This window comes from Urocitellus parryii, chromosome 3 (genome assembly GCF_045843805.1).
Source record: "Urocitellus parryii isolate mUroPar1 chromosome 3, mUroPar1.hap1, whole genome shotgun sequence".
Lineage (NCBI taxonomy): Eukaryota > Metazoa > Chordata > Mammalia > Rodentia > Sciuridae > Urocitellus > Urocitellus parryii.
Window position 1 is genome coordinate 42,384,909 of NC_135533.1, and position 15,206 is coordinate 42,400,114.

Here is a 15,206-nt window from a genome sequence, read left to right on the forward strand (position 1 = left end):
ATGTGGAATAAATCAATTAAATTTGTGGTTCTTGGTCTCAAGATGATTTTAACCTTATCAGGGAACTAAATATGCATAAATGTTCTGAACAAATATATGATAAATAACATTAGGGATATTTTTAAAACGATTATCTTAGAATTGCAGAAGTGAGATTATTTCTGACCCTGATGGGGCACAGAAAGAAGAGGAAGAAGGTGAGATCAGGATCTGGGATGTTTTCATTAATGACATAGCAGTAGTTCTGAGTCTTGAAGCAGATTTGCAAATACAAATACCAGTACAACTTGGAAGGCATTCATGGCAGGAGCAACAACTTGAATAAAGATAGGTTAAGCAGAAAAATATAGAACATATTGAGAGAAGTAAATGGTTTAAGAGTTTGGAATTATACCAGAAACCTTACGCCTAGTAGAGGAAAATGTAGGCCCAAATCTTCATCACATCAGCCTAGGATCTGACTTCCTTAACAAGACTTCCTAAAGCACAAGAAATACAATAAAGAATTAATAAATGCGATGGACCCAAACTAAAAAGCTTCTTCTCCACCAAAGAAATAATCAATGAAGTGAAGAGAAAGCCTACATTTTGGGAGCAAATTTTTGTCACATGCATGTCAGATAGAGCACTAATCTCCAGGATATATAAAGAATTAAAAAAACTTAACACCAAAAATACAAAAAACCCAATCAATAAATGGGCTAAGGAACTGAACAGACACATCACAGAAGAAGATATATATTCAATCAACAAATATATGAAAAAATGTTCAACATCTCTAGTAATTAGAGAAATGCAAATCAAAACTACTCTAAGATTTCATCTCACACCAGTCAGAATGGCAGTTATCAAAAATACAGACAACAATAAATGTTGGTGGGGATGTGGGGGAAAAGGCACACTCATACATTGCTGGTAGGACTTCAAATTGGTGCAACATACTGGACAGCAGTATGGAGATTCCTTAGAAAACTTGGAATGGAACCAGCTATTCCAGAATACTATAGTAATGCAGTCACATCAATGTTTATAGCAGCTCAATTCACAGTAGATAAAATGTGGAAGCAACCTAGTTGCCCTTCACTAGATGAATGGATAAAGAAAATATAGAATATATATATATATATATATATATATATACAATGGAATATTACTCAGCATTAAAAGATAATAAAATTATGGCATTTGCAGGTAAATGGATGGATGTGGAAAATATCATGCTAAGCGAAGTAAGCCAATCCCCCCAAACCAAAGGTTGAATGTTCTGATTAGTGGATGCTGATCCATACTGAGGGGAAACATGCGAAAAATGGAGGAATTTTGATGGGGCAAAAGGGAGAGAGGCATGGAGAGGGGAAATGGGAGCAGGAAAGATGGTGGAATGAGATGGACATCATTACCCTAGGTACATGTATGAGTGCACATATGGTGAGACACCACATTGTGTACAGCCATAGAAATGTACAGTTGTGCTGCCATTGTGTACATGAATCAAAATGCATTCTTCTGTCATATAAACCTAATTAAAATAAACAATTAATTAAAAAATAGAAAACCATACACAAAATGTTAGTTGAAATGTGAGAATAAGAGCCCAATTTTGTTCTCCCCCACAAGGCAGTGTCATGGCCTATTTTTAAAATCATTTCAAGTATCTAATAAGATACATACTGATATTTCATAAGAACTCAAATACTTAAATTTATCTCTATTAATTCTTAAATTTTTGGAAACCTGAAAACAGAAATGCCAAGGATTTTTATTCCTGGTCAAAAGACAGATCATTTCTTTGCATTCAGAACATCTTCAGCCTTCGAGTAATTTGCACCAATGGAAATAGAGATCCAAGCTCTTTTGGATATTTATGCCATTAAATCATTTCGTGATTGTCCTAAATTTGGGGCCAAAAACTTCTTTGTAAGGAACAGCTAGTCTTTTTTATTATCATGAATATATATATAACTGCAACAACTATATCAATACCATTTTTATTGATGCCATCAAGTTCATCCTAAATTATCATTATTATCTGCCATCTGGTCATATGCAAAGGGTATACTTTTTAGAATGGGATGTGTTTCTAACACTGGAGGAAATATTTTCATCATAGTAGATTGAAAACAGAAGTTGTAAAGAAAGCCATTAGGGAACCTATTTTCAGACTATTCAGAGAAAAAGCTTTTTGCTGATATTGTTTTGCAGAGTAAGCATGTAGTTATAAGTAAAAATTTCATAAACCTTTTTCATGGCCTGAGGCCTTATAATCAGCAAAAGTTATTTAACCATCATCACTGAAATGGTCACTGGATACCCTGTCTTTTTGTTAGTCTGTTTTCCATTTATGTTTGAGGAGTAAGCAAGGATAGAGGGATTTGAGATGTCAGGAAGACCAGGGAATGAGATCTGTATTCATCAGCACTCTACATGTCAGGCTGCCCACACCTCCAAAACAGTGTCTTTTGGTCAAGTGTAAGATGTGAATTTTGATACCACAGGCACAAGCAACTCTGGAAACATTCACTATAAAATTAGACTACATTTGCAAAAAAAAAAAAAAAAAAAAGATTTGGAGTACTGCCAATCCCTTTTAGCAGCTCTAAACCTAGACCAGCTCCCTTCTCTGGGCTTGCTGTTATTTAAAAGATCAAGAATGTGCTTGAAGATAATACTTATGTAAAAGATGAGCAAATGAACCACATTGCTACTTCAAAGAAGAAAATAATCAAGAGTTGCTGAGAAATGATAGCTCTTCAAAGCTTTGGACTAAATACTCTGCTGATTGGGACACCAAGAGGTAGATCTGCCAAGAGGACTAGCCTTAAAGGTTACTTTAAAGCAAATGATAGGCTGTCAGGTGAAGGACTATAAGAGTTCTGATGATAAATGTCATTTCAATGAGGACTGTGTGCATGGGAAACTTCTTTCATGATGGAGAAGACATTCCATGAGTGCATACATCTGTAATTCACATAGTTGACACATGTACAAACCCTGTATATTTATGTTGGCTTTAGTAATCCTTATTGCCCAGTTATCCTAATTTACCAAGGTAGCATTCCTCCCCAGCCAGCCATTAGCACCACAGAAACTGCCGTGTTTGGCTTCAAGGCACCAGCCACAGAAGGGCCCTCTGACAGACCTCCATGGGCAATCCAGTCCAAAAGTTGCAATAACATCTGGTGTTTGGCTTTGTAGCATACAATGAAATTTTCTGGGTGTAGTTGAACGTGTGTAGCCTGCCCTTCCTCCTGACCAAAATTACTAAGGTCATGTAGAATTTCCGAATTGAATCATCAAAATCCCAGGTGGCAATTTTTTTTTCTGGGTTCTTGTGTGTCAATCCTTTTTATTTTTTCAGTGAATTTTCCCCTCTGGTTGAAAGAGGGCCTTGAATTGATTTTTTGATCATGGGGCAAAAGGATTCTGTAGTTCTATTGTCTTCTTTGCATAATATCATAAATAGGAGTAAAGAGAGAAATTTATGTAGCACATCCACATTAAAAAATGGAATAGTAACAACACATCACAATCCACAAACAGGTTGCGAAGAAGAGGTGGGCCGCTTTTGTCTTCATTCCCTGCCCCCGTTTTTTGTTTGTCTCTTTCATGGTTCCAGAAGCATCTGTGAAGGACACATGTGTTGGACTAACACGAACTTCAAGTATGTCTGGTCAATTTGTTGCTTGACCAAGAAAAGGGATACATGTTGAGTATCACAACTTGGAATCACAACTATTTCAGATTTTGCAGGCTGGTTTTGTTTTTTGTTTTTCTGGTTTTTTATTTTGGAATGTTTGTATAGTTGATCATCTGACATCAAAATTCTCCATAATTCAAAACTTCTTTGCTGCTTAAAACATTTTGGATAATAGAGCATTTTGGATTTTGGATTTTCAAATTGGGGTATTCTACCAGCACTTAGTACTTTACAATCCTAAAAGGTTACATAGAGTAACTAGGATTTTTTTTTCATATTATTTCATCAAAGATCTATCAAATCCTTATGTTAAAGATACTATAAGGTGCTTCTGGATTCAGATACAGATATGACCTAGTATGTGTCACCACAGTTTCATGCTAATGGAGAAAGATGTTAGACACACACACACACACACACATACACACACACACACACACACACACACACGTGATGTGTTTGATGAAGATGAAGCAGTGTATCTGTTAGGAACTTGCTATAACCAGTTCAAAGAATGAAGTCTTTGAGAGTAAGCCCTATGTCCTTTAATCTCAGACCTCTGTGTAATAGGGTAGTCATTTGGAGCATCTGTGGTCAATGACTGAATCAGTAGATGTCCATGCCGCTATTGCATAGTGTCTTCATTTGTGAAGAAGTTTGAGATTTATTTATCTATTGGAAACTACCACTGAAAAAATTTTAGAAACATAGATATGAAAATTGACCCTCAATTGACTTATCTCATGCATAGGAACAGTAATAATTCATTTTAAGCTACAGTTTGGATGAACTGAAGAAATTAGCTGAAAAAAAATCACTAAAAATTGTTTTATCCTATCTAAATTTTTACCCCACAAGTTTTTTTCCCCAAGATTATTGCGTTGGATTTTTGCTATCATGAGCCATTTATGACTTTTGAAAACTACAGAGGAATTCTTCCTATGATGACCTTTACTTGCAGCAGAATCCTTCCAATAAAGGGTCCTTAAGGAGCAAGGAGAGGTGTGGCTGGCCTTCCTTGTTCTAGCCAAAGATTCTTCTACTTTTCTTCAACCTTGTTTCGGCTTTTACAATTTTTTTTCTTCCTACTGCAGGAAGGAAGTATTCCACTGCAGTTTCAAACCGACATCTAGATTAGTGAACCAACACAGTGCATTGTGCTGGGACTCCACAAAGACAAATGTGGTTAACACATGTTGAGAAATAATGCATTTCTGACTCCCTCTTAAAACCCCCAACAACACTGACCAATTTGGTTTCCAGGAGCTAAATTGTTCAGCTAAATAGAAGGATGCCGCTATCAAGGGATTTGAGATTTTAGTACATTATTCAGGATTTCATTCAGCAAACACTGACTACCAATTATAGTTTAAACATTGTTTTGTGTTGTGGGCTGAAAGTGATAAAGAAACACAGATTTACTCCTAAGTATACTGTAGGAGTAGCAAAGAAGGGAACGAACAATTGCCCTAGGTATAAGGAATTTGATAGACTTTAAGCCAAGAATAAAGGGATGCCTCACCCAGCAAGGGGAAGTGAGAGAAACCTTCCCAAAGGAGGTGCTATCTGAACTGAACCAGACAGTGAAGATGCATAGGCCAAAAAGAGCACATTAGAATTTCAGGGGCACAATTTATTTTTAGTCAGTTTTTGTTTGTTTGTTTGTTTGTTTGTTTGTTTTTTGTCACTGTGACTCAAACACCTAAGAAGAACAACTTAAAAGAGGAAAAGTTTATTTTGGTTCAGAGTTTCAGAGGTTCAGTCCATGGTTGGCTGACTGTAGCTCTGGGCCCAAGGTATGGCAGAACATCATGGTAGAAGGGTGTAATGGCAGAAAGCTGCCAGTTCATGACAGCCAGGAAGCAGAGAGAGAAGGAGGAGCTCTGCTCATCAGGGACAAAATATAAACCACAAAGGTACCACCCCAATGACCTACTTCCTCCAGCCAGACCCTACCTGCCTGCAGTTACCATCCAGTTAATCCACGTCAGCAGTTAAAACTCTCGTAACCCAATCATTTCACCTCTGAACAGTCTTGCATTGTCTTACATATGAACTTTTGGGAGACATTTCATGTCTACACCATAACAACAATTAATGTATCTTACGTGGGGTACTCCTTGAATCCCACAGAGCAGAGAGATGGAGAATGGGTATGCTGCAGGACGAAGATGCCTTAGGTGAGTTAACCAGGAGCCAGACCTCAAAGGACTTTGGGTCTAGCTCCAGTTTAATTCTAAAGGCCTTTGAGAGACCTGGTAGCAAGTTCAGCAGAGGAAGGTTGTAATCTGACTCCACATTGAGAGTGGCATTGTGGCTTCACATTTATCCTTGTGTGGCTCAAAGTTATTGAGAGTCCAACACAAAGTGAAAGCTCTCAGACCTAAAAGACTGGAGCACATTGAAGAGGGCCCAGAGGTGATTTCAGACACTGTTTTGAAGCACTGTTTTATCGAGGGAAGGATTTGCAAGGTTTTCCAACACTAGTATAAAATTGTTAGTAGAATTTGGTTTTTCTGGGCTGGGGATGTGGCTCAAGCGGTGGCGCGCTCGCCTGGCGTGCATGCGGGCCGGGTTCGATCCCCAGCACCACATACCAACAGGGATGTTGTGTCCGCCAAGAACTGAAGAATAAATGTTAAAAATTCTCTCTCTCTCTCTCTCTCTCTCTCTCTCTCTCTCTCTCTCTCTCTCTCTCCTCTCTCACTCTCTCTTTAAAAAAAAAAAAAAGAATTTGGTTTTTCTTCTTTAAACAAAAAACAGGAATTCCAATGCTGAGACTTTTTTTGTTTCCTGGGTGAGAAAAACTTTCTGTTTTAAACTATAACCACTTATTTTCATTTGCTCTCTGGTGATCTTTTCACTACGGCAAATTGAGGCTGATGTAGACACAGCACAAACCTCAGATAATCTTTCAGGGGAGTAACTAAGACATGAGGAAGAGGCTGCCAGTGCCCACGTAATCCATCAACACCTACATACTTCTGCTGGGTCGTAACAATGTCATGAGGAGGAAAAATGTGAAAGGTGGGGAACAGGTGGGGTACTTACCTATCCTTTACATTAAAGGTTGAAATTGAAAAGTGAAGTCCATGATATCAATTCCTGTCAAGGTAGATCTACAAGTTTCATTTGCTAAAACAAAGCATCTAATCAACTTTGACCTTGTTGACACTTCAGGTCCTGATAAAGTAGAAAAAGCCCATGAGTAACACCCTGGATATAATTTCTACAAAAAGAAGAACTATTAGTGGAGGTTAATAGAAATCATAAACAAAAGGAGAATAATCATAGATACATCCTTGAATCTAAACCCAAACAAAGCCCAATAACAACAAAAAGCCAAAGCCATGTTCTTTTTAATTAATTCAAAGGAAACATAAATATGAACCTATAGATTCAATAAATATAACCTACTATGTGCTGACATGATTTGGCATAGGCTATAAAGGTTTGTTTTCTAACTGGGAAATGGTTCAGGAGAGATGGGAGACTCTAAATGATGAAATTATGATTCCTCCCAGTGGAAAAGATGCAAAAGAAGTACAAATGATTAAAGTATGTGAAAACATCAGAATGACAAGTAGCTAAGTCTCAGTATATACAAGTGAGGCAAAAACCTATACACAGGTGTTTAGGAAAGTCCAGAGGAAGTAAGTCTTGAGGCTTGAACAGCTTGAGAGCTGTTCCCCCACATGCCAAGTAGAACTAGAAGAAAGCATGAGAAAGATGTCAGGGAAAGTAAAAGCCAGTGTCATTACTAGCAGTCCTAGACAGGGGCAACACAGGCAGGACATGATCTCCAGGACCCCCCTGCTAGTCGTTAGCTGGTAGCTCTTAAGAATATCCCTTAGCTCCTCTAGGCTTGTATTTCTTCATCTGAAAAAGAAAAAGACATTGAAGGGAATGACAATGGCTGTCTTGGGCTAATGTCTAATTCTTTGCTTCTGTCTTCTGGTAGTACTATTTGGAGCATAAAATATTGTATTAATACCTATTCATTCTATTTTCCATTTCCTTCAATACTTTGGTTCATTTCTTAGATTTTCAGCAAATAAGTAAATCCCAGCAAAATTCTAGAAAATATGTTTCTATCGTTTATGGATTCTTAAGAGAAAAGGAAGTGATTAAAGATTCAACATGAATATACAAAAGAAGCTCTAGCAAATAAACACAGATGAGATAAGGGATGTGAAAATATTTAGAATCTACACAGTAGTACTTAAAAGTGTATCTTATTAGTTTAAATAGCTATTTTAAAAATCTAAATTGGAGGAATGTCATAGAAGAGTTTATATCTTTATTTAAACAAACCATTTGATAATATTTTTGATGCTATTCTTTGAGGTAACATGAAGCAATATGGTCATAATACCTAATTAATAAATAGTTGTACATGTATCATTGCAGATAGTTGCAGATTGATGGTGATCACTAGAATCCTTTCCCCAGGTTCTTTCTTGGTATTACCGTTGTTGTTATTGTTTAATCAGAACTTGGAGATAGTACAGCACAGTTAAAGTGCTGTGGACAAATTATACACACACACACACACCACACATATGCTAGTTGTGTGATATTTGCATATTTCTTAACTATACTGTGCTTCCTTAGCCCCTACTATGAAACCCTATCTCACAGGGTTACTCTGAGGATTGAATAGGATAATGTGAATAAGAGATAAACACCAGTGACTTCCCCTTAGTGAACCCTTGATTAATTGCCTAAGTCTGGCTGAATGCTAGCAGCATTTTTTTTAATATTTGTTTTTAGTTGTAGGTAGACATAGTAACCTTTATTTTTTATTTTTATGTGGTGCTGAGGATCGAACCCAGTGCCTCACGTGTGCTAGGCGAGCATTCTACCACTGAGCCACAACCCCAGCCCACTAGCAGCAATTTTGATGATGGTACTGATTGTATGGGAGGAAGCGTGCTTGTGAAATGTATGGATGGTACAGAGCTGCTAGTGATAGCCTCAATCAAAAAGATGACAAATATGCTATAGTGATGTGCTGAAACCCTTAGAATTTAATGATAAAGGTATAATTTTAAGATTTAAAATTTAATGGAGTCAAATGTGAAATCCTGCCTATAGGCTTTTAAAATTTCAGAAAACTTTCATGGTTTACGTGAAAGAGGAAAGAATAAATTTTGGCTGATATCAACCTGGATTGAATCTGAAGGGTTTTGATGGCCACAGAATCATAGGAACAAATGAGGGGTCCCAGCTGCTCAAAACCGGGGTTATCCTAGTGGTGTTCAGGGAGGTGTAGTCACCAGAGCTCCTCAGACTGCGCATTTCCTCTGAGCTCTGTGCCATTCAGATTTAGGAGACTTAAAAGATGATTTACATTTCTAATTCTCATTTTTTAAAATCGCCCATTGTCCAATAACAACAATAGGTTGAGAAATTCTTAAAAATATGTTAATTGAGGAGCTGGAGGTATCCTAGGGAAAAAAAGTGGTACAGAGGAGATATTTTAATCACTTAATGTTTGAAAGGCTGACTTGAGACATAATTGGATTATGTTTTGTAATAGAAGGTCAAATTAGTGATTCTGAATAAGTGTTCATAGAGAGAATGGAGTGGGGCAGAATGATAAACAGAAAACTGTTTCAGAGATTCAACTGGTAAGACAGCTTCAGGTGAATACGGGGTTGTAGGGTTTATTTTTAAATTACTGAGGTAGAAATTACATATTGTAAAATGCACAAGTCTTAAGTATAGAGAGAAATGACTTTGTACTTATGTATACACCCATCTGACCACCACCCAGAATGAAACATGGAACTTTCCACTATCTCAGAAGGTTGCCTCATACCCTCTTGCAGCCAATAACTGCTCTACAGCCCAGAAGTAACAACTTTCCTGATCTCTATCATCAAATATTAGTTTTCCAAACTTCATGCAACTACTTTAGAACACTGTTGAGCAGTTTCCAGTGAAGTTTAACAAATATCTCCCTTTTGATCAAGTAATTCCATTTCCAGTTACATATCCAAGAGAAGTGAAATGTTTTTTTTTTTTGTTGTTGTTGTTGTTTAACTTACACAAGAATGGTCACAGCAGCCTTATTCATCTAACTTAAACCTGGAAGATAATACAAATATTCATTACCAAGAGAACAGATAAACATGAGTATATCCACACAATGAAATAATACTCAGCAAGGAAAAAGAATGCTGTAGTGATAACATGTGAATACATGGCTGAATCTCAAAATATCATGCTGAGTAAAAGAAGCCATATATAAAAGAGTATTGTTAGTCAGTTTTTTTTTTTTCTCTGTAACAAAAATACCTGACAGGAACAATTTAGAGAAGGAAAAGTTTATTTTGGCTCATGGTTCCAGAGGTTTAGTCCATGATTGGTCAAGTTAATTTCTCTGAACTCAAGGTAAGGCAGAACTTCATGGCAGAAGGACTCAGTAGAGGAATGCTTCTCCATTTATGGTAACCAGGAAGCAGAGAGGGAGAATGGGGGAAGAGCCACAGGGAAGAGGACAAGTCAGTCCAAGATGGACTGATTAGGGTACTGCTGTCACAATCAAATCACTTCACCTCCCAACATTCCTGCATTACCACAAGGAATTTGGGGGACACCTCATATCCAAACCTTGACAGATGCATACTCTCTGATTTAATTTATGTGAAGTTCAGGATTATAGCTTTTAATGAAAGATTTTTATGACAATTTGATTTTGCATTCCTAACACACTTGGGGAAATTTCTTTCCCCTTCATGAAAGGACTTGTTTGAACACAAGCAGGCAAAGAAGTAAAAGAGAAATTGAGCTAATGCCAGCAGGTCAGCTCTGATTAAGTGAGAAACATTTATTTAGCATTCCTTGTTTCTGCAATGAATGATGGAATTATGTGATATTTATTTATATCCTTTCCTTTTGTTTCCTCCTTGAGCTTTGTGTGTGAATGTGTGTGTTTTGTGGGGATTGAACCAGGGCCTTGTGTATTCTAAGCACGTGCTCTACCACTGAGCGTACACTTAACCTGAATTATAATTCTTAAGACTTGTGAGTAATAATCACAGCTGAATGCCATTTGCAAAAGGCAAAAATACACTACAGAGTTAAAGAGCTTTTTTATACAAAGCTAACTACTTATAACGATCATTGAGTCTTCCTCAAAATAAAATTTCTGAGAAAATAACAGGCAGTATTGGAAAGCAGGTGATTTGTTATTCTCTGCTGAAAACTTCTGATACTAACATTTTCATCACTGCTGAAAGCTACCTTCTTCTTTGTACCATTTACTCATTTTGGTAGTGGTAAAAGCCATGAAATCATGGTAGGCAGTCAAAACTGTAGAGGACAGGATTGGGGATGTATCAGTGCTAGAGCATTTGCCTAGCTGGCATGCACGAGGTTACGGGTTCAACCCAGCACCTCAAAAACCAATTAAAAAAAAAAGAAATATAGAGAACAGATTAGAGTCATCAGGGGATGCAGGAGGAAGTTCAAGGAGGGTCAGATATAAAGGGGAAGCACAGGGAAGTATCTTTGTGATGCAACCATTCTGTACCCTGGTGGTGGTGGTTCTAGGAATCTAAATATGGGATGAAATTGAATTGCATGTAGATGCACCCCTGAACACATATAAAAATGGTGAAAAATGATCAATACCTGTAGTTTACTTCAAGTGCTATACCAATGTCATAGTTTCTTTCTTTTTTTTTTATGTTGTACTATAATTATATAAGATGTCACTACTGGGGGAAGCTGAACTTGAGTGAAGCCTTCAGAGGTCTCTTGGTACTTCTTCACAAATTCTTGTGAGCATGGAACATAATAAATTTAAAAATTATTATTAAAATTAAAAAAAATTATAGTAGGCACCGATAATCAAGTCTCAGCCTTCTGAAGGTGGGGTAGGAATAAAAGATGTAGGGCTCAGAAGGCAAGCAGCCTATCTTAATTAATTCTCCTAGAAGGTAGTATATGTGGTTTTTCTTAAAAGTAAGCCACATATCAGTTTCTGGCTCTGATTTGGATGTTAGGCGGAAATTAAATTAAAATATGTAAATGAGGTGATGTCCTGGGGCAGGCACACTGCCAAAGGAGCACACTGACTTTCACTGGGGTTTTTAGGTGTACTTGACAGATCTACGGGCTGACTGTGCTTCATACCATTGTCTGTACTGTGTCTGGCTCACCAGTATATTTTCCCACGAGCTTGCTCCAGTCATTTTATAGAATAAAATTCTTCTTTCTAGCATCATCATATTGTTATTCTTTAAAAATTCAGTTTTATATGTAAATCACAGGAAACTTTGGAAATAGAGAAAAATCAGTAGAAAAAATTAATTATAATATTATTTTTCAGAAAAAAAATCCAATATTGATATTTGGAATATATATTATTTTAGTCTTTTTACTACTTTGCATATAAATTCTTCTAAAAATGAATATTAATTCATTTTTATAAGCATATTTTATTTATCCCTATGTGTACAAATGTTCAATAGAACATTTACATCTAGAAAAATGGAACAGGAACATTTACATTGTATGAGAGGGTGGAGTACGGTTCTGGATTAAAGACTTCTTTGATTAGGCATCTCTAGTCCTTGCTGGAACACCTCCGTTATATTTTTTTCTGAATTTCTATCTGGTTAAAAATGTCTATTTGTTGATTAGGTAATCAAAATTTTATCCTTCTCATTGAGAAGTTGTTCATTAACAAGAGGTTTTCTTTAGTTTATTGGGTGAGGCTCTGTCTTGCTCTTCCACTTTCAATTGATTATGATCATTTTGCAGCCTCAGCTCCTTCCTTGGGTTTTTTGTGGTCCTCTCTACACAGAAAGGTACCAGCTTGACCCCTGGATCATACCAGGAAAGGCGGCAACAGGACTTTTTTTTTTTATTGGTTGTTCAAAACATTACAAAGCTCTTGACATATCATATTTCATACTTTAGATTCAAGTGGGTTATGAATTCCCATTTCTACCCCGTATACAGATTGCAGAATCACATCGGTTACACATCCACAGTTTTACATAATGCCATATTAGTAACTGGGCAACAGGACTTAGACCACTTATATATATAAAATGTATAAAAAATACAGTTTTTTTAAAATTAGCTTTTAATAGCAATCACTAAGAGACCCTAGAAAATAACATGTTTCCTGTATTGATTGTCCACACTGGAAAGCTGCTAAGTGTTTAGATGTTAGAAAAGCAAGTCAAACCTCTGAGCCTGACATTCTTTTCTTGGTCATAAGCACACCATTCACACCACTCTGTAGTATGTGTGTGTTGGGGGAATTTTGCTTGAATACAACTTATGAGATTCAGACTATAAACTCCTCTTTCTCCTTTAGTTCTAGGCTGGTACTATATCCTTGCAAAGGCTTAGTCTGTTTATGGCACTACAGAAAACCATTAGGGGAGGGAGGAAGGCGGTGGCAAGGAAGGAACTTGATAATGTTAAGTGAGCTGATCAGAAGATGAAGGACCATCTTGTCCTAAAGAACCATCCTCCCACAAGGCTGATGTAGGGGTGCTTTATGTAGAAGATGGTGAGGACCTTCTCACATGTAGAGGTTTGCAGTCAAATGACACACATTGGATTCTTACTGTTGAGTCACAAGAAGCTTTTCAGTTCTGTAAATCATAAGAATAAAGATCATTATGTCTGCAGGCTGTTCTTACCACCAATGAGCTTGCCCACATGCAGTTTCTGACATTACACAATAGACATGCTAGAGGGGCAGCTCCCATAGCCTCTTGCTGATCACCAGCTCACACTAATGCAAGAAAACATAATTTACCTGATTATCATGGAAGAGAATATTCAAGTGAAGTTAAGTCAGTCACAAGATCTGCTCTCAATGCTTGTCTTTAATATTTTCTATAATTGTGTTTTATCATTGTCATTAATATTTCCCACAAAGAGAAATTTCTCAGGCTAGACCTCATGGTAAATACTTGTTGTTCTTTCCTTGGGCTGCTATCAGCTAATTCTTGGCCTTTCCTTTTCAGTCCTACTGTAGTATAAACCTTTCTAAGTTGAAAACAGCTCTATGAAGAAACTTACAGGGCATTCCAGGTGTTAAGAGATCCTCTAACCGACAGTAAATTTTGCAGCAACTGGAAATAACATTTTTTTTACCTATTTTTAGTTAAGAACGTCTTCCTATATCATAGCATAATTTAGGTTATAAGGGCTAAAGAAATACTAATTCATCCTATTCTAAGAAAAATCCCCAGATTATTATTTAAGAACAAATATATCCCCCCAAGGGACTGCCCTCTTTGAGTTGATCTACTCTTTTTATTTGTTCTTTTTAGTTACAACAATAGAGTATATTTTGATATATTTATACAAACATGGAGTATAGCTTGTTCTAATTAGGATCCCAGTCTTGTGGTTGTACCTGATGTGGAGATTCGCTGTGGTGTACTCATGTATGTACATAGGATAGTTATGTCAGACTTTTAGTTGTACCCTATACTTTATTTTTCAACTTGTTATCTGAATCTCTTACCTGCCCCCACCACTCTATCTGAGGTTTTCTAAAAAACTAAAAGGAACTATTATTCTGGTTGGAAATTCAACTTCACATGAAAGGAGATTTATCAGGGATTTGAATGAGCAAAACTTTTATCCTTCCCTAAAGATTCCATGTTTATATACCCTTTACAAATATATATATATATTTTTTAAAATATATGTATATATATATAAAATATATGTATATATATACAAAAATATTATATATAATGCAAATATATATAATATATAATGCAAATATATATTATATATATAAACAGGCATATTTCCTTGAGTTTGACTTTTATGTTTTCAATAAGCACTATTAAAAACTGAATATGAACGTCTTGAAATTTAATACAAAGGAAATTTGGCTCAAATCTGACCACTGAAGGATAATTTATTTAGCTGTGCAGGTTTTTAAAAATTTAGATAATTTTTTTCCTTCATATTAGTATTTCATATGCATGTTAAATTAATTTTTATAACTGACAAAAAGTTTCTATTTACCTTTCATATCACAGGTATTCATGTAATAATTAAATTTATGTATTTATATTTATTCTCTGTTTAAACTCAGCATATCAAAGAAAATGCATATTTAAAAGCAGAAGATGATTACCGAAGAGTCAGATTTGAAATATGAATTGTTCACAAAAATAAGAATTACCTTAGTTTCATGTACCACTTTGTTATAGTAAGGAAGAACTGAAGTTCTTATGTAAGGTGTGCATTAAAATATTCTTAATATGTACTTCATTGCATTGGCATGATTAAAATGCTCATGTATTGAAAATCCTTGTTGTTTTTACGGCAAACTTACAAGAGCTCCTGCTTTTTTTTCTCTCTAACAGATATAAGCTTACCAAAGTCGGCAACAATATGCTACACAGCTGCCTTGCTCAAAGCAAGAGCTGTCTCTGACAAGTAAGTGAGCAATGACTGGTGCGGTACCAATGGCCTCCCTGACTTCAGCTGTGTTGCCTCTGAGGGCTTT

At 36.3% G+C, this 15,206-nt stretch overlaps 1 protein-coding gene across 10 annotated transcripts in view; it reads left to right on the forward strand.

Annotated features, from left to right (window-relative positions):
* Positions 1 to 15,206, forward strand: part of St7 (suppression of tumorigenicity 7) — a 259,768-nt gene that overhangs the window by 204,714 nt on the left and 39,848 nt on the right. For all 10 annotated transcript variants that reach the window (XM_026410555.2, XM_026410563.2, XM_077796709.1 and 7 more), the window contains one exon: positions 15,064 to 15,136. In XM_026410555.2, coding sequence (XP_026266340.1) covers positions 15,064 to 15,136 — 73 coding nt within the window. The remainder of the gene's footprint in view (positions 1 to 15,063; positions 15,137 to 15,206) is intronic.